The sequence below is a fragment of the Curcuma longa genome, unplaced genomic scaffold (assembly GCF_044706935.1).
Source record: "Curcuma longa cultivar G26 ecotype Majalengka, Jawa Barat unplaced genomic scaffold, ITB_CL_G26_1.1 contig_6912, whole genome shotgun sequence".
NCBI classification, from domain to species: Eukaryota; Viridiplantae; Streptophyta; class Magnoliopsida; order Zingiberales; family Zingiberaceae; genus Curcuma; species Curcuma longa.
The window spans coordinates 38,584-57,609 of NW_027434802.1; the positions used below are offsets into that span (position 1 = coordinate 38,584).

The window sequence follows — 19,026 nt, forward strand, 5'->3', positions numbered from 1 at the left end:
CTCACCATCGTTCCTATCTTTATGATAAGCTTAATTAGCTATATCAAGAAGCACGCCTCTAATTCATTGTTTGAATGTTTGGAGCTCTCTGGTAAACCACCTTTGGCTTTCTGCTTCTTGAACTGAACTTGGTAATTGCTATCAGATTGTTTCCAAATTTTTCTGTTCTTAGTTGGCTCCAAAGGGCTTGTGCTTATCTGTAAATTAATGAAATGACACATAATATGTTACAACGAAATAAAAGCAGCAAAACGATGATGGAACCCAGTCTTTCAGATGAGAAAAGTACAAACAGCAGCGGGTCTATCTCTCCGACTGTATGAGAAAGTATCAAAACATAATACATTGATGTAACAGTATCTACCTTTATAGAGATATTTTACTGACCAAGTTGGCATACGAACAACATAGATACAAAGGACTTGAAAATTCCAAACAAGACGATTTGACCTTGGGAGTTGATGGCGTGCTCTGTGTAATTATTGTGCTTGATTGCTAGCTTTCTAGTTACATTGAATCATCAGAATCACTTCTTTCAGGCTCACCCCCAGCACTCTTTGTAGGTACATCTGGCTTTGCAGAAGGCAGTGGAGCATTTTTCTTGCGCTGGCCGCCTGCCTCGGGCACAACTGTTTCGACATGTAAACCTACCGAACAGTCAAGGTATAACTGAGCGAATATTTATTTGGATTGAAAATTTTGTATAAAACACAGTTTCACATAGATAAGAAAATTTGGTAAAGAGAGTTTCCAATAGATGAACAATGTAGAGATTAATGTGAATCGAAGGAGCACAATTTCCTAAGAAGCCAGAGACATGGAAATAAAAGAAATATTTAAACTATGATTAAGTTCATTTAAGCAGCTAGAAACGATGGATGAGATTCATCACAGCATCACCAGCCTCCTAAATGCTACGTTTATAGCCAAAATATATGTTGCAATACTTGCAGAAATAGGAAGTTAACAAGGATATTTTCCACGGTTCCACCAGACATTATGTTCAGCAGATCTTTCTCAACTCGTGCCACAACTTCTGGCTGTACATCCAAGAAGGTTGAAATGAAAATCAGAAAGACATTCAAAGAATGATAACAAGTCTAGAGTGAAGACAACTACATTTAAATCAGGTTCCCTGCGGAACCGCCGTCTACGAGCATCTCTCATTGGGGGAGTAAGGCCATGCTTGTACTCAACACCTTCAACAGATGTATCTCCTTCTTCTTTCACCATGATGATCTGTTTATAACATGCTAAATTGTGGTTTAAACGTTCAAAGATGCTAACAATGTATCAAAAAATAGACTGCTGCTCATTACCTGGCCAACATCGGCAGTTTTGATTAATACATTATCATCATAAGTTTTGTAAGATTCCACTATGCAAGGGAGATCCAAAAGCGATGCTGGAAAACTTTCATTACCTATCATAAATGTACCACTTCGTCCATCCTCTGTATACAAAACAATGCACGTATATTCAAGAAAAGGACACATGATAAGATGAAATGACATGTCAGTTGCTCACAAGAAAATGAAGCTCAGAACAAGTCAAAACTAGAGAAGCTTGGTTCAAGCGAGCCAGCACTTCAACACGATGAGCACATTAATACTAGTGTCACAACATTGCGAAGAGCTGCTTGTTGCTTGTATTATCATACAATGAGATAGTGCCTTTAATTCAGTGGGTTTAGTAAATAGATGAGGGATTAAATATCAGTGGTTATCTAACACTGTTGAAAGACATTTTCTGCAATATACTAGGTATCATGGTTCGGCGAATTGAATCATCTCCTTTATATCCCTCATCCTCTTTTCCCTTTTGTGACCCTCTAGTCTCTCCCTCTCTCTCTCTCTCTCTAGCAGCATTTTGCATAGAGTAACATTGAACATTTCAATCCCCCCTTCCTCTTCTTTGTCATCTCTACTTCTGCTACTTCCTCTACCAATCTATTTCTTTCGCTTCTGCATTTCTTTTGTCAAACCTAACATGGCTACAACTACATCCAACCACTAACTACACAAGCCCCTTTCTTTTAGCCCATCTCATTCCAAGCAGTCTCAAATAACCCTACCTCCAATGTCTTTGTACAGTTTTTGCAAGGTTGCAGAGTGCAGGTCCTTCCGAAATCAGCCACCCAGCTCACTTCTCACACACACTCCAACCTTTGGCTATAGCCTTCTCCATCACGCCCAAATCAATCTGCAAAGTGGGAATAACATGCCTGAGCCTAATGCACAGCTTCACCATAAGCACCCCTTATCATGCCCCTACATCCATGATCTGTTAGAAGACCAAGTAAGGCTCTCACCTTGCCGTGCTTAAGTTGGTTTATGAAGTGAGAGGAGCTTGGAAAGACCTTGTTACTTCTAACATGGACAATTCACATCTAGTGGTTGAGCAGTGATGGCATCTACCACCAATTAAAAATGTGGAAAGCATCGTAGTAGAGCAAAATCTTTCTTTACCAAAAATGAGTAGAGCAAAATCTACAGGCAATGAAAGTCAATTTGTGGGAGACCAAAACTTCATCCAATTTAGGTCCCAAGAACTTTCATCAGGGACAAGGGGGCATGATTTACCTAAACTTGATACTTCACACTTCATCTGACTTCTCAAATTTGGGTGGGGCACCTGAAACCAGTGTTTTAACAGCACAGGGCAGTTCACATTCAGGAACAAGTCAACTAAGTCCAGCTTGGTACATGTCTGAGAACTGAAAAAATGGTACAACACTGGAAAAATTAAGGAAAAAACAAGACCAATGGTTAAACTAAAATTAGCAATACTGCTAGACTGGCCCAATGGTTGGACTTGGGACAACTACAATTGACATAGAGGTCCCTACTTCAAGATTCAATACCACTTGTTGATTCATATATTATACTAGATCAAATTTGATATAAGGTCTCTAAGACGAGATATTAGCATCAAATTGAATTTACTTTTTTTTAATAATTTATTCAAACTTCCATTTGTATTATGTGGATATTGCATGTTGTAAAATGAATTAATATACACATACTATGATAATTTTAAATAACAAAATTAAGGTGGTTTGAATATTTTTTTATCAGAAATTTTCCTAGTCAACCTGCTCAATCAATTGAACAGTTGAACCGATGACCTTTCTAGTTGAGTTTGGATCTTTTTTTAAGAATGTTGCTTGAACCTCCAAGATACTTAAAACTTAAAAATCAGGTTCCATACACCTAGATACATACATGTGTCCAAAACTACTGACCATGTTCAAATAATATAATTGCCTGGGTATTTGATGGACTCTGTCACTTCAGCAAGAGGCTTGAGCAACGATTGTATCAGAAGTAGTCAAACTATGCATGCAGCTATAGCTTCATTATGAAAGACCTGGCACAGCAATGAAGCGCCAAGTTGCATATATAGGTAATCATGATACGCATGAGAGCATGATAAAGCAAGTGTATTGCTTCTCCCTAAGCAAATATGTTGGCCTGCACACAGTGAGAGGGTGAATGTTGTCATCCTAGGGTATGGTATGTTGTCATGTCAAACACACATAGGAATGACATTGTGATTATTGGTGGTTTGGATGGTTCAAAAGTGCATAAAATTTAGGTCTATGATCACCTTGTTTTAATTCTAATTTTGCAACTTAACACCAAGGGAGATAATCTTGGTTCACATGTGGGTAGCCTTTTTTTAGTTTAGTTGATAGTTTATTAGGTAGTTTTTAGCTGCTGAATAAAGTTTATATAAACCATATTGAACAATCAAGTGATGTCTTGGGCTCTCTATAGTGGTCTTTGACAAAAAAAGATATTCTTAATCCTTGCCTAAAACATAATAAGAAGCAATTGCTAGAAAATCTATTTCACATAAAAACTTGTGAGTTGCTGCTACCTATGATTGATCATGCTTCTTGATATGGAGAGAGATAAAGAAAAAAATGAATGATAGGTCAGATAGAACTTATTCTTACTTGTTATAGAATCAATTTTGAGAAAAATTCACGATTGAAAGTCTACGACACAATACACGTCTACTTACAAATACTAAAAGCACGTCTACCCAAAGTATTCACTCGATAACAGATTTCAAATAGACGCCAGCTATTAGATTACGTAGCGTAAAGGATAAAAAACTGGAACCGAAATTTCAAGATTTAACGAAGCAAAATTTAAAGAATTTATGATCATCAACAGTCATTCGAGGTGCACAAAATTATCTTTCATAATTTAAATCAAGAAATCACTAAGTAACCCGTTAAAGGATTACCTGAAAATGAGATGTCCAATGCGCCATCAGCAGAAGAAGAGGCATTCTCATTCAGAAGGCGTTCAATTCGTTCTGCGACTGAAGGAGGAACGCGGAGTATAAATTGTTCTTCCATTTGGAAGATCCGACTCGACCGACACTCCCAGTCTTTATAGAAACTCGCGGTAGCCGAGCAACCCTAGTTCCCAGCAAACAGTCTAGCTGCCATGCGCAAGGTGGGCGAAGGGGAGGAATAACCAATTTGGATGGATGAAGGAGAGGAAACGTATAGCAGAAGAAGGTTGTCGGCGGGCGACGGACCGCGGGCGACAACGTGAACGGACGAGAGACGGAAGGATGCAACGGCGATCTTTGGAGAGAGAATGAAAGGAGGCAGAGAGGAAGGATTGACCGTAGAAGCAATCCGCCGCTGGATTCAAAAAGAGGGGAAGTGGCTGAGGTCAAACGAGGGAGGAGATCGTCCATGGCCGGCAGGTTCTAGGTTTTATCTGGGTGATTTTTTGGGAAAGTTACACCTTGCCCCCAAGAACTTCCTTTCACGACTACATCCGTTAATGTTAAGAATTATAGGGCAAAAATAAAAAATACATGTGGTTAACCTTTATACATCGAATTTTATTTCTTCATTCTAAAAATATTCTTTTTATTTCTCAAATACTATTATAATAATTTTAACAAAAATTAAAATTATGTTTATATTGATTAAAACTATTTCAAATTGATGGAAGCTGCTTTAAAATAATTATAATAGTTTTGAAGAAAATTACTATAACATTTTATTCATTATTTTATATTATAGTAATTTTGATTAAAATTAGTACAATAATATTTAATCAATTAAGATGAAACACTCTTTTGGTTTTTTCTTACACTTAAAATAAGATGGAGCTCGTTTAATTTTTACCTAAAATTCTAAAAATAAGGGGAAATAGATTTATTTTTTAAAGAGAGAAATTTTAAACTTACTTTTGACTTTTATTTTAATTTAAATGGTTTTATTTGTTATTATTGTTAGGTCGTAGTTTTTATTAATATTATCGAGTTTCCATAGTAATACTATTATGTTCTGTTTGAGAGAAGGTAAGTAAAGGAGAGGGAAAAGGAAATAAAAGGAAGGAGAAACTCAATACACTAGTGGTTAATGGTTCAAGCAATAAGAAATCAAAATAGATAATTAATTAGGCATTATAATTTCAAATTGCATTCTATTGACAAAAACAATTTACAACAAGAAACAGAATAGATGTTCTTGCAAAAGCATGGAGGGGAAAAGCATACGGAAATATCTTAGAGGTGATAAATTTGCCTAAGTATGACTTCGTAAGGACACGACCTCAATCAATTATAAGTTTATTGATAGATTTCCTATGACGATTTTCCATTTCACAGCTTAGGGATGCAAGTGGGCAATCATTTAGAATAAACAAGTGATCAGAATTTGCTTCTTTAATTAGCTCTCAAGCTCATCGCATAAGGTGGTCCGGAACATGTAATCCTCGCCCTCCAGTTCTTCGTGTAATAAGTTGATAGATGGAACACCCGACCTTTCATTTTTGCAATCATCACTTTTCAATATCCTCCTCCCCTGGAAAATGTCAATGCAAATGAGAAATTCATTTTGATTACACACAATAAACACAAAGAATAAATGTCTTTTTGGTACAAAAATAATATATGATGAAAGCTTCCAAGACGATCGTCAAATAAGGAGCGTCTGAAAACAAAAAAAAAAACAAAAAAAAAAAAAAAACCTTCTTTAGAATGTAGAAGAAATAATGGAAACCTTCCCCAAAGGTCTTCCACTCTACAGACCAGGTAAAGTCAACTCTTTCAAATAGTGGCCGCCGGAAATGTGGCTGCAAGTTAAACTAGCATGTGAGAAATGGTAAAATAGAGAGATGTAATAGGAAACTGAGTGAATCTATCGTATTCAGCCGACTACCTGTCCGAAAGAAATTGAAATAAAGATGCCTTCTGGGTTTAGAATACTATGAACGCCTTCAAGCATTTTCATCACCTTATTTAGTGTTTCGGGATGGGGATTCCATGGATCACCGCTGTTCACAAACAATACATCCTTTAAAAAGGATGTTTAATGCCAGAGAATTAAAAAATATATTAAAGGACTAATGTCAGCTCACAAAAACTAACTAATAAAATTAATGATACAAACTCATGAACATTCCTAGCAGTGATAAAAACAAAAGCTTGAATTATGAACCAAGGAATAAGATTTAAAAGGTTTCCATGCGGAAGATAAAATATCCGCGGTATGTCTAAATCATCATAGTGAAAAATAAATAATTTTTGTTGTGATAATTAAAAGCAGATAATCCTTCCACCCAGTCCACTTCTCGAATACTATAGTACAATTTCATATTTAATAAAAAAAATCAGTCCTTAAACCAAAAATATATAATTCACATATATCAAGACTAGATCTAAGTTCTTGGAGACATTAAAAAACCAGGTAAGTACATCAGTAACTTCTGAATTTTTTCTATGGATGCAATTACATGGGTATCTTTTGCACATTCTTTCCATAAGTCACCCATATCTTGTCCAGTATAAACATGCATGAGATCGTAAACACTGATTATTCTATGCAATATTTATGAAAGTATTTGAGTATAAATATTACTACAATATTTCCATAAAGTAAATTAAGAGAAGAATGAGAGGATAGACAGAAAAATGAGCATAAGGAAATTGATATGGGATGAGTAATAACATTTAGTTTGATTTGAAAACTACTTATCTGGAAAGATTAAAGTGTGGAAAAGACCAAATCTAGAATTGCACATTTTAACATTCCCCCTCACTTGTAGCTGGGTGGACTGGAGTAGATTACACTTGCTGAATTCAAAGGTGGAACAACTCAACTTAACCAGAGACATTTTTCAAAATATTGATAAAAAGCATGCAAAGCCAAGACCTTTTGCTGGGATACAAATATGATTGATTGGTGACCACTTGCCCCAAAAGCTTATGTTGTTAACAAAGAACCTAATCAAGACTTATATGTTAGTAATAGCCATCTAGAAAAAGACATCCAGTGGATATTAAGTGGTACATTGCTTCCTTAAAATGAGCTATCCAAGCAAAGGAATGCATGTGTTTGGTTTTTTTTTTTTTTTTGAAGAGTAAAAAAAGAATACTAGGGTTAATTGAGGGTCATAGTCATTCAAACTAGCATTATTTGGTTAATTTGACAACTTAAGTAGACTAAAATTCACTGCATAATGCTAGGAAATCTAACTAATATTACAGCCACTAAAGAACAAGCATAAACTGATAGAAATAATTCTTCAGTAGATTTCATTGGCAGTAAGCAAGTTGATATAATGAGACATGAATATCACCAATCAAGCAGGGAGGAAGAAAAAGGAAAATGCATTTATGATACAGATTGCAAAAGGGAAGGTCCAAAAAGCATTCCAGCCTTTACCATGGTGCCTTTCTCGATCACGATATCGAAGGACTCACTGCCAAAAGGAAGGTCTAGCATGTCGGCCTGAACGACCTTGATGCCTGGCGGCGCAAGGAAAAAAAACGAAGAAACCTTCATGTCAGACCGTCGAAGTTGACATTTCCACAAGCAACGCAAGAGCAGCGGAAATCCTACTCAGACTCATCACCTTCAAGTCCCTTGTCTCGAAAGCGGCTCCGCATCCTTTCAACCGCGACAGGAGAGATGTCGACGCAGGTCATGTCGGCCACGCCATCCTTGCAAAGCTCCTCGCAGAGCCGCGAGTTGCCGCAACCGATCTCCAATACCTAGCAATACCAAAGAACCCAAATTGAATGCTATAACTATGCACGCATGCCGGACGCGTCAGTGAGAAAGCGAACACGGTGAAGTTACCGAGTGGGATGGATTGAGGAAGGGGCGGAGGAGGTGTTGGAAGTGGGAGTAGTCTTTGAACCATTCATAGTGCTCCTCGGCGGCGAACCTCTCGTCCCTATGAAGTCAGAACAGCGATTGAGGGAGGAAGCGAAGCGAAGGAAAAGAGGGGGAGAAGAGTGGCGAACGGTCAGACCAATAGTGGGGATCGAGATAGGAGGCAGCGGTGAGCGGGGCGACGTCCACGGGGCTACTGCGGCGACCATGATCGCCGGAATCGCTCATCGGTTGCGGTGAACCCTAAGCAGGGAGTCGAGCTTCTGGTCCGGTGATTGAAGCTCACGAGTTGGCTTTGAAGAGGAAACGAGCCCAATTTAAAGCCCAACATGAATTATTGGGCCTACTGGGCCATGTCTAGTTGGTTCAATGGCTCGAAGGAAGGTAGTTTAACTGGTGCAATTTCGAAAAGAGCAAATGGGAAAAAAAAATACAGAAAAAAGGGCAAAAAGTAGAAACGCCGTTGCCGGGGATCGAACCCGGGTCACCCGCGTGACAGGCGGGAATACTCACCACTATACTACAACGACGTCGATGTTAGATGTTACGTTAATATATCTCACAACCAGTAGTTTCAGGTCTTCAAGGCAACGAGCACCTTCACCGCCGGCGGCGGCGGCAGGATTTAGATGCATGATTCATCTGCTTCTTGCTGATTAATTTAGTCGTGAACTATAAAATCATCCTTTTCAGCAGATTAAACAAAGATCTTGTCAGTTCTCTCCTGTAGCAACCATTTTACCCAAAACAAGTTCCGTCCGTCAGCTCTTCCTCGTCTGTCAGAGTTTTGGTTATTAATCAGGTAAAACTTTGACCTTTTATTTTGCATGACAATGCTCCAAGTTGCGGCTTGAGAATTTCGCGTTTCCATGAACATGTTAATGTTTAAATAGATTCTTCACTGTTGCGTGAACATCATTCTACTTCGGCAATAATTTGAAATTGTGGTCGCACACAGCAACACTTTTCGAATTGAAGGCTTACACAATATAGATTTGATTCAAATCAAATACAAGGTATTCTCCAGCTTTGTAAAAAGCAAATTTTGGAGCCACCCAGAAAGATCGCAACAGAAAAAACTGAATACAGAAGGGAAAGCAAAACATATAGACATGCAACCATATCGGAAGTTTTAGAGCATTATCAGCCTCGATGATGAATCGATGTTAACAGTTGCATGTGCTAAGGGATTACATGTTCCGGACCACCTTATGCGATGAGCTTGAGAACTAATTAAAGAAGCAAATTCTGATCACTTGTTTATTCTAAATGATTGCCAACTTGCATCCCTAAGCTGTGAAATGGAAAATCGTCATAGGAAATCTATCAATAAACTTATAATTGATTGAGGTCGTGTCCTTACGAAGTCATACTTAGGCAAATTTATCACCTCTAAGATATTTCCGTATGCTTTTCCCCTCCATGCTTTTGCAAGAACATCTATTCTTTTTTTTGTTGTAAATTGTTTTTGTCGATAGAATGCAATTTGAAATTATAATGCCTAATTAATTATCTATTTTGATTTCTTATTGCTTGAACCATTAACCACTAGTGTATTGTTTGAACCATTACCTTTGCATATTCATGAATTGTTATAATTTCTTATACTCTAACTTAGAATGTAAGTAAGAGGAAGAGAAATTCAAAAATATTTTATTCTAATTTTATCTTTATTTTAAAATATTAGTTTATAAATTAACTTTTATCTTTATGCTATCGCTCCTCACACAACGCACTTCGTCACCACCTAATATTCAACCATTCACACATCACGATGTCGACGTGGACTTCGTCGTAAATTGCTTCAAGAATAAAATTCAAGAGGATAAAGATAAGTAACCATAATCTTCTTCTCTTCCAATAATATGGACTTATTCAAAGAGCATGCATTATCTATTTTAAGACCTTTCATATCCCAACATTTATATAAAATATTGATAGAATTTTACAGTTTTCAATCTATCCTCCATGTATCTTTTTTAATAAGTGAAGATATTTTTATAATTTTATATATTTAATATTTTTTTTTCCCTTTCAAATAAGATAACACATATTATAGTAATAAGACTTCTATCTCTTCGAAGCAAAGGGAACCTAAATACTTTTTTTTTCCGTCTTCCTTTCCTTTCCTTCTGCTAATGATCCTAAGAATTTGATAATAATCGTCTATACTAATTGCTATCTTTGCGATACGAAAATGGAAATTAATATCACCGAGAGCGAAATACCTTTTACTTCATATCAATTTGTCTTTAAAAATTTATCATCCATTTTCTCACTAAAAAAATTGATGATAAATGAATTCTTCTATCGAGATCTTATCAATATAGCCTCAATGATAATGATGATCTTGAATATGATGGTGATAGCGATAACACCAATAAATTTCCAAAACAAAATTAAAGATGCTTTTAATTATCTACTTAAAATTCCCAAACTAAACTCGTATTTAAATTTATAAATAGATGGCTATAATAAATTTATTTGCTCAAGCACTTGATCGTTAATTTTATCCTGAAATAGATAGAGGTGAATGTTCATAATGCACTCAAATTGTTGAACAAACATAAAACGCATACTTGAAGATCACTCTTGAACAAACATAGATAGAGGTGCTTAATTAAGGCGCTATATCTTCCATGGATCATCCTTGATTAGAGCTCGCTCTATAACACCGATTTGGCTATTTCTATATATATACCTTCCATGATCGAGTATGAAATCATCTTCTTAACGATATATATGATTATAGATAGGATCTCGGATTCGATTCATACGCCATATAAAGAAGAAGAAAATTTCAACTCTTAACGGCGGCGGCGGCTCGTCGGGCTCCGCACGCTCAGCACCGAGGCGTCGTCGACGACGGGGCCGCAGAGCGAGCCGTCGGTCTTGGTGTGGTAGTAGGTGCTGAGGAACACGACGCGCGTGCGCTCGGCGATGGCCACGAACCGGAGCACCGCCCGCTTGTACCCCCCGCGGCCGCTCGACGCGTACGGCACTTTCACTGTGTTCCGCGCCGCGAAGGCTTCCACCACCATCGTCCCTTCGCAGCCGTTCCCCGCGTCGCCCACGGAGAAAGTCAGCGCGTATGTCTTCCCGGGGGTGGTGCGCACCACCTGCGCCAGCGCGCTCTCCTTCCCGGCCACAAGCTCCACCGCGCGCGCGCCCTGCGGCACCGAGAAGTGGTCGGAGTCTATGTACTTCACGGCCTTGAGCGACTCCACCATCCACCCAGGCAACGGCGAGTGGTCGTCCTCGATGTTGGGCGGGATGAGCACGCCCCAGGTGGTGTTGGGTAGGACGTACGGCCCTTCCTCGAAGCCTCTGTTCTTCAGCAAGTCCTCTGTTTCACCCCCCAAATTCAGCAATCAGAACAATCGATCGTCACCGATTCACGATTCCAATTGAGTATATTCATTCGAATCGATCGGTTACCTTTACTGAGGTGGGGAGGGTAGAGGGTCTTGATGGCGACGGCATCGATGAGGGGGCCGCACGCGGCGTCCTCCTCCATGCCGGGGTTGTGGATGACGAGGGTGACGCGTTCCATGAGGGCGAGGAAGGCCCAGGCGTAGGAGTCCCAGCCGGTGCTGCTGTAGGCAGTCTGCACAGGGAGGACGCCGAAATCCGGCGTGACGGAGATGTTGAGCCGCTCATCCTGCGCGCAGGTGCGGGCGGCGCTGAAGGTGATGGAGTAGTAAACGCCCTTGGTGACGTTGAGCGTCTGCTTGATGGAGGCCTCGTTGCCGAGGCGGACGGCGTAGGCTCCCTCCGGCACCACCAGCAGCATGTCGCCCTGCTTGTGCCCCGATTCGATGTACTCCACGAATCCCGTCACCTCCCAGCTCGGTATCGCGTACCGGCTCAACACCTGCGTCCCCTTCAAATCCGACGCCTTCGGCTTCTCCTCGAAGTTCCCGTTCGGCAGCAAACCTGCAGATCATCGGTCACATGATCACCATCGTCGACATTCTCAATTAACTGAAAGTTAGATCTAGTGAAGGATGCGCAGCAAAAACACGTAAAATCTTTAGAATAACACGCCTGCGATAAAGACTGATGCCGATCACATGAGAGCCATGCATCGAAATCTGAATCATGTCGCCGATGGATCTATTAATTTATTGACTAGATTCGAGTACAGTCTCATTTGAAAAATCTATCTATATAAATAGCTTACCTAACTTATTTCCCCGCAATAATTTTCAATTTCGAAGCTAAGGCAAAACTTGATGGATATGGACAAAAACATAGTAATTTTTTCGTGTAAAGTTCTGTCATATTGCATATATATAAATTAATTAGATCGATCTACTTCCTCTCTTTTCCTTTACTTTTTTTTTCACATTTTTAGCTACTTTCTCGGTCATTAATTGTAGAAAAATGTGAAGTGACAAATTAATCATCAGCTCCACACAAACATCCTGAGAATTTGAATTCCATGATGAGAAGAAGAACCAGAAAGAGCATTGTGGAAGACGAACGACTCACCGTCCTTAATGGCGGCGGCGAGTTGAAGAGTTGAGCACAGCAGCAGGACTGCGACGGCGGTGGCGCGGCTCGATAGTACCTTCTTAGCCATCGTAGCTTTCTGAGTACAACTAGAAGAAACGAAGGAGAAAGTTGTCGAAGAGAGGTCGGGCGGTGGTGGGCTTTTATGGGCGGCGGGGCGAGAAAGGGCCCTCGGATGGGGACGAAATTTCGAGAGTGCCACTGGCCAGTTGTTTCGCTGCGCGCTCGCCTGGAGCCGGGCACGTGAAGGTGGCCCTCCCCTTTGAATGCCGATGTCCCGCGCAGGAAGACGACGGTCTCCTCCATCTCATCTCGGACGGTCCGCTTCGACGTCGGCGTAAATCACGATTCCGCCACGGCGGATGGGCGGGACATCGACACTGCCTCCCGGCACGTGGTCGGCCCCCCAGGGTCGCCGTCATGCGACGCGCCGCTCAAGCGGCGGCATGGGGCGATGGGAGGGCACTTTCGTCATTAAATTATTATACTGCCAGTCATTAGATTAATACTTGTCCGGTAACAACAAAGCTAGCTTCAGGTTACCTGGACAATCAACAACATGATCTTGCATTTTAATCAACAACATTGTCTTGCACAATGAGCTATACTGGATCAAAGCTTACCGTTTGACTAATTAATTTGATAGCATGCTCAGAACAGTGTACCTGTATCGCCTACGTACATCCGACATTTTTGTCACATTGACCAAAACCAAAATCTTCGTCCATTTGCTATTCACAGTTGGTGGCTTATGGATCTTGTTGTTAATTATTATTACATATTTTTCTTTCCACGTGGCGTTCTCTCACTGTTTCGATATTAAGAACAAAATTTCCTGTCAGTCGTATATACATCAAGTGAAGTAACAAACAAAGATTTAATAAACTAGATATGCAGCTATATAGATATATACTCGTGAAAAATATTTTTTTACTCAGAAATGTGGTTGATTAAAGGTCATTTCCTATTGCTCTGTCTTAGTTTATCTTAGTGAGAATTATAAGAAAAATCTCACGAACACTCGGTAGAGAGTTTTCTTTGGTTTGGTTGACAGTTGTGTCTATCAAAAACTTATTAACTAATTAAAAATTATCGAGAACAGTTTAACTTTATAGATTCTAATAAAAAATAGTCAAGGTCAAAACTACAAAACTCATGTGAATGGCCACCGTGGAAGGGAAAAGATAAATCATTCCAATGTGATTGGTGTGAGGTAGCATCAAAACTTAGAATTGATTGTTCCCTTTGTTTCCTTTCGGTTTAAATCTGAAGTGTTCTTGTGCATTAAGTCTACATCATGACAGTTTTGAGAGGTTACGGCCTTAATTATATATGCTACCTGTTAAAAATGATGAGCTAGCCAGCTCGAGCATCAAATTCTGGTAGCTGAGCTAATGACAAAGGGGTGCAATTAAGCTGCGACTGAGCAGGCCTTTTCAACACAGTAACACTTTTAGTGTTGACTATATATATATCGAGCTGGCTAGCTAGCTACTCCAATATCATGACCACGAGCCAGAGAATTTAACATTTCTGAGGGGCAAACGATCGAGGACCACGCCATCTGAAAGGAAGTATGTTTTGGATCCCCTCTGAAAGGGAAATACGGACTTATGGAGCTGTCGTGGGATGTCGGAGATGATGTGGAACATCCTTTACCTCAAAGCTCCTATGACTCAGGCAACGCTATCTATCTAGCTAGCTATCTACTTTCCAAACTGATGCTAGCTAGCCAGCACATAGTTTGAGCACGCGATCTAAATCGATCGGCGAGTCACACCGTGGCAGCTTGTCGAATTTTGCCGGTCGGTGGTTTGTGCCGCGAGCGGCGTCTGAAGCGGGTGTGTCTGCCCGCAATCCTTGCGGCATGTGCGAGCGTGGCATGCTTCCCTGATCCCCTTCACTGGATCCATATATATTGTGATCAGATCTCTCCACATGTATAACTTTTGGACTCACCTGCCGACTGATCTCTTCCTTCGTTGTATGATTGTGAATATATATATCTATATATTATATACACGGCCACCGCCCCATGCTCAGGAAACTTCCAGTCTTGATCGATATCGTGTGGAATCGAGAAAATTCTTTGTTTATTCATGGTGTGTGCCAACCAAACACACACCTTGTTTAATTTGATTCGGCGCTATCGCTGCAACTGGAGCAGGCTCAGCTCGTTGGAAAGGGACCAATTCCCAATCGAAACATGCCGTCCTTTTCTGTAGCCATAGAATTTTCTGGGCACTTGATAGACGTTGGGCCAAACATATGAATTATTAGCTAATCATTTGTACGTATAACAAAAGTTACCAATTCGAAAACGATGATAGAATCGTGCTTTTGTAAAATCCAAAAGGCTAACTAGCTCACTCTTGGTGAAGACTGCTGGCTTTGGAGAAAATCCAACCCTGCACTTTAATCGTACCACTCTGAACTCAGGAGATGAGGAACTGAAGAAGAAGAGTCAAAAAAAAAGTTATATTTAACAAGATATCGACGGCACAAACAAGTGGTTCAGGGAAGGTGATGGCTATCCGACCTGAATCTGCGCTGGCAAATGGAAAATGCATTAACTTCTCATGAATGGACAGGTTAATTACTACTGACAACTCTGCCATATTTCAGTCCACGAAACATTGTAAGGAGAGATTTTTGTTTGCTCAGTCAGGACACACTTCCAGGCCTAATTACCAGGGGAATTCTGTTATTTCTATGATTGATGGTGGAGATCAATATGCAAGAGATCTTACTTCCTAGTTCCGAGATTCGCAGACTGATGGATGGACTGCTTCATTCAGACGAGGAATCGATTGTAAAGATAGATAGATAGATAGATATATCTTGTCGAGATTTAACAAAAATATTTTATCAATCTGATGCATGGCCTGCAATGAGTACTGTAACTATCAGGACAATATTAAGGAGGCAGATGCTTTCAGGATTCACAAAATAAAATACAAAAAAAGCAGCTGCTGCCATTTCCACATGCCATGTCGAGCTCCTGCAGCCCACAACCAGATGCGCAACACAGTAATGGTGCTTTTAGCTCAATCAAGCAGAGATATCACAATTCTGTGTATCCAAAATTTAATCACTCGTACAAAAGTTTCCAGTGGATCATGAACCTGGATTTGAGATATCATAAGCAGCAGGGCCCACAAGAATCTATTGGAAAACAATTTTTGTTTTGTTTTCTGTTTTCTGTTTTTGTTTTAAAAAGTTGCAAAGGATCCTGCTGTGAAAACCAGAACGACGAAACATGAGAAAAGGAGAAGAAAATTTTCAAAAAGAGAAAAAGACAATATGGATGAAAAACATATTCGTGGATGATCCATTCATGTAATCGAAAAGAAGAAAAAAAAAGTCGAGGAAATCGATAAACACCGAACCAGATCTGGATTGGTTTGTGAAACAAATAAGTTTGCTGATTTAGTTTGTTAATATTTATGAATAAGTTTATTTAAATGAAAATGTAGTGCTTTATGATTTTTAAATAGTTTATAATATGTTAAAAATATATATATATAATTCTAAATGCTCTATGTTAAATTGTCTATTTTAAAAAATCTTTAAAAATATAGTAACCTACCAATTAAATTGTGTATATATAAAAAAGAATATAAGGTATTTTACTAAACTGCCTAAATAGATTTCCATATTACCTAAATCACGTGTTATATTTCAAATACTCCTCTTTCTCTTTAAGCCTGTCATCTAATTTCATCAGAAATTAATTAATAGACATAGAAAATTTTGAATAATTTCAAATTAAAATCAATGTACTTATGAAATTTCCTTAATATATTTACGCCCTCAGATCTAAATTTGATACCGTAAATTAAGAGTAATGAATTTTTATATTTATAAATGTTTGATAAATTTATCATAAACTTATTATAAAACTTAAGACAATAATATTTACTAACTAACAACATTAATAAATTTTTAAGATTCTTTTTGTCGAAAAATATCAAATATTTAAATAGTGTAAATCTGTTGATGAATTTAGATACCCAAATCATTTCAAATTAAAATCAATATTTTTTTTAAAAAAACTTCATTAATATATATATATATATATATATATATATATATATATATATATATATATATATATATATATATATATATATATATATATATATGCTCTCAGAGCTAAATTTAATAGTATAAATTGATAGTACTAAAATTGTAAATTGATAGCATAAAAATTTAAAAATATACTCTCAATTTAATTTATTATTTTCAATTTACACTATCAATTTTAAATCTAAGGATATAAATATATTTTTTTAAAATTTTAAAAATATATTAATTTTAATTTGAAATGATATAGAATTTTTAAATTTGTCCCTCAGTTTGATCCTATCGATGTCAGATTGAGATCATTAAGCACTCCAAGGTGATTATATCACTGTGTTGTGCTTGAACAAATCAATTGGATAAACATAAACACTGTTTTATCTAAAAAAATGTCAAATAAGAGAGAGTCTATATTTATCCTTTTATATAAAAAATATTAACTAAAATAATGTTATAAGAAATAAATAAAAAATCGATCTAAAAGGATAAATTAAAAGGCAAAATTTAGAATATGAAATTAAGGATTAGGTGAGAAATTAAAAGGCAAAATTTAAAATATGAAATTTAGAATATAAGGAGACGTTTAGTTTGAATTTTTTTTTATTTTTTATTTAATATTTTTATTTTTTTATTTTGATATAGTTAGAAAATAAAAAATGTACTTGATATGATATGATATATTATTTTTTATTTTCTAAAAAAAAAATTAAAAAATATGTTTGATTTGTTAATATGAAAAAAATAATTTTTTTAAAATAAAAAGTCCATCCATGAAAAAGGAAAAATCATATGAGAAGGGGTCAAATCTAATCTTCTAATATGCAATATAAGAAAATACCTTGACGTCGACTAAATCGTGAGGAGGAGAGATGAGCGGCGCAGACCTGAGGAGAAAGGAGAGGGCTATGGCATCGCGCGTGGAGGAAAAGACCCACGAGGAGGGCTGCGGCGTCGGCTTGCTTGCGCGAGGAAAGGAAAACCGAAAAGGATCGCTTGTAGGGGAGGTTGTGGCGTCGGGAAGAAAAGGAATTGTATAATGAGGTTGTGACGTTGGAGGAGAAAAGGAATTGCACGATGAGGTTGCGGCATTGGGAGAGAAAAGGAGTTGTGTGATGAGATTGCGGCGTCGGAGATAAATTTAAAATTGTGCGAGCAAGGTTAGAGCGTGCAACGTTATTGTAGCCGCGTTTTCATATTTTCTACTTATCAGTCGCAGTTTTTATTTTTCACATAAAATAATATTTTATTATTTTCTATTTTCTTAAAGATGACTTCTTATTTTTTGAAAAAATAAAATTGAAAAATATAAAACAAACAATAATTTATAAAAAAATTAAAAAATGAAAAAACACCAATAGAAACGCTACCTAAATCTCCAACAGTCATCTGGTTCCTCCAGCGACACTTTGCGTCGACACTTTGTATGTCCAGAATCATATTTTTTAGTAGACATATTTATATTTAAATAATAATAGATATTGAAAGATAAATATTTATTCTAATAATGAACTATCTACTAACAATTAATAATAGAACAGAAATAAATATTTATTTACTCTAATAATGATCTATCTACTAACAATTAATAATAGAACAGAAATAAATATTTATTTACTCTAATAATGAACTATTTACTAACAATTAATAATAGAACAGAAATAAATATTTACTTTAATAATGAACTATCTACTAACAATTAAAAATAAACAGAAATAATTTACCTTGGTAGTCCGTCAAACGATCCACTGCCCTCGAACGATTCGTCAAAAGACTCGTAGAACAGCTGGATCAAACACAAAAAATTACTATCTAAAAGCTAAATTTCAACAACAATAATATTGAAAAAAGTAAAAGAAACTACCGGATCGGCTTGACTGTTTGAGTAAACAGCAATCAGACGAACTGTAAACAGCAATCCGAAGAAGACGACCACAGACCACTCGACCAGAGGGACGAGGCCCTCTCGGTTTCGCCGGCGAGGAAGACGGTCGAAGATTGAAGAAGAGGGCCACTGGCCAAAGGGCTGAAGGGCGAGCGGCGGCCGGCGAGCCTCGCAGTTTCGCCGGCGAGGAAGACAGCGAGAGGGGCGAGCGGCGAGCCTCGAGGTTTCGTCGGCGTCGGCGAGGAAAACCGTCGAAGAAGACTAGAAGAGGGCTCGTCGAACGGACCGGACGAAGGTGCTCCATGCTGTCTTGCGCCTCAGGGGCCCTCGCGTCGAAGAAGAGGTTTCGCCGGCGTCGGCGAGGAAAACGGGGAGATCGCGTCGGCAG

General features: G+C 38.1%; 3 protein-coding genes and 1 non-coding gene across 6 annotated transcripts; all 4 read right to left on the reverse strand.

Annotated features, from left to right (window-relative positions):
• Positions 1-240: 240 nt before the first annotated feature.
• Positions 241-4,696, reverse strand: LOC141819477 (transcription initiation factor TFIID subunit 7). Its single transcript, XM_074706773.1, has 5 exons — positions 4,258-4,696; positions 1,320-1,453; positions 1,120-1,239; positions 975-1,040; positions 241-639 (listed from the first exon to the last, which is right to left on the reverse strand). Exons 1-5 carry the CDS (start codon positions 4,370-4,372, stop codon positions 508-510), a joined length of 567 nt encoding a protein of 188 aa, XP_074562874.1. The 5' UTR covers positions 4,373-4,696; the 3' UTR covers positions 241-507.
• Positions 4,697-5,584: 888 nt separating this feature from the next.
• On the reverse strand, positions 5,585-8,416 carry LOC141819475 (uncharacterized). 3 transcript variants are annotated; one of them, XM_074706771.1, is made up of 7 exons: positions 8,327-8,416; positions 8,123-8,219; positions 7,896-8,034; positions 7,706-7,788; positions 6,200-6,334; positions 6,009-6,113; positions 5,585-5,842 (listed from the first exon to the last, which is right to left on the reverse strand). In XM_074706771.1, the coding sequence occupies exons 1-7, from the start codon at positions 8,365-8,367 to the stop codon at positions 5,708-5,710; spliced, it is 735 nt and encodes a 244-aa protein (XP_074562872.1). In that variant the 5' UTR covers positions 8,368-8,416; the 3' UTR covers positions 5,585-5,707. The 3 variants fall into 3 exon arrangements, with proteins under 3 accessions (XP_074562872.1, XP_074562873.1, XP_074562871.1); XM_074706772.1 differs by having other exon boundaries at positions 6,041-6,113; positions 8,298-8,410; XM_074706770.1 differs by having other exon boundaries at positions 8,298-8,410.
• A 200-nt stretch (positions 8,417-8,616) lies between these two features.
• Positions 8,617-8,688, reverse strand: TRNAD-GUC (transfer RNA aspartic acid (anticodon GUC)). The gene has a single exon. It is a non-coding gene; the product is annotated as a tRNA-Asp (tRNA).
• A 2,177-nt stretch (positions 8,689-10,865) lies between these two features.
• On the reverse strand, positions 10,866-12,772 carry LOC141819472 (BIIDXI-like protein At5g11420). Its single transcript, XM_074706766.1, has 3 exons — positions 12,653-12,772; positions 11,597-12,094; positions 10,866-11,504 (listed from the first exon to the last, which is right to left on the reverse strand). The coding sequence occupies exons 1-3, from the start codon at positions 12,741-12,743 to the stop codon at positions 10,966-10,968; spliced, it is 1,128 nt and encodes a 375-aa protein (XP_074562867.1). The 5' UTR covers positions 12,744-12,772; the 3' UTR covers positions 10,866-10,965.
• Between the last annotated feature and the right edge of the window lie 6,254 nt (positions 12,773-19,026).

Coding starts and splice junctions, on each gene's coding strand:
- LOC141819472 (XM_074706766.1), bottom strand. CDS start 12,743: ATGGCTAAGAAGGTACTATCGAGCCGCGCCACCGCCGTCGCAGTCCTG. Junction 12,095..12,652: donor CGCCGCCGCCATTAAGGACG/GTGAGTCGTTCG, acceptor GATGATCTGCAG/GTTTGCTGCCGAACGGGAAC. Junction 11,505..11,596: donor CCCTCCCCACCTCAGTAAAG/GTAACCGATCGA, acceptor GGGGTGAAACAG/AGGACTTGCTGAAGAACAGA.
- LOC141819475 (XM_074706770.1), bottom strand. CDS start 8,386: ATGAGCGATTCCGGCGATCATGGTCGCCGCAGTAGCCCCGTGGACGTC. Junction 7,789..7,895: donor TCGAGACAAGGGACTTGAAG/GTGATGAGTCTG, acceptor TTGCGCCGCCAG/GCATCAAGGTCGTTCAGGCC. Junction 5,843..6,008: donor TCTTCTACATTCTAAAGAAG/GTTTTTTTTTTT, acceptor GACATTTTCCAG/GGGAGGAGGATATTGAAAAG.
- LOC141819477 (XM_074706773.1), bottom strand. CDS start 4,372: ATGGAAGAACAATTTATACTCCGCGTTCCTCCTTCAGTCGCAGAACGA. Junction 1,240..1,319: donor AAACTGCCGATGTTGGCCAG/GTAATGAGCAGC, acceptor TGTTATAAACAG/ATCATCATGGTGAAAGAAGA. Junction 640..974: donor CTGGTGGAACCGTGGAAAAT/ATCCTTGTTAAC, acceptor GTAGGTTTACAT/GTCGAAACAGTTGTGCCCGA.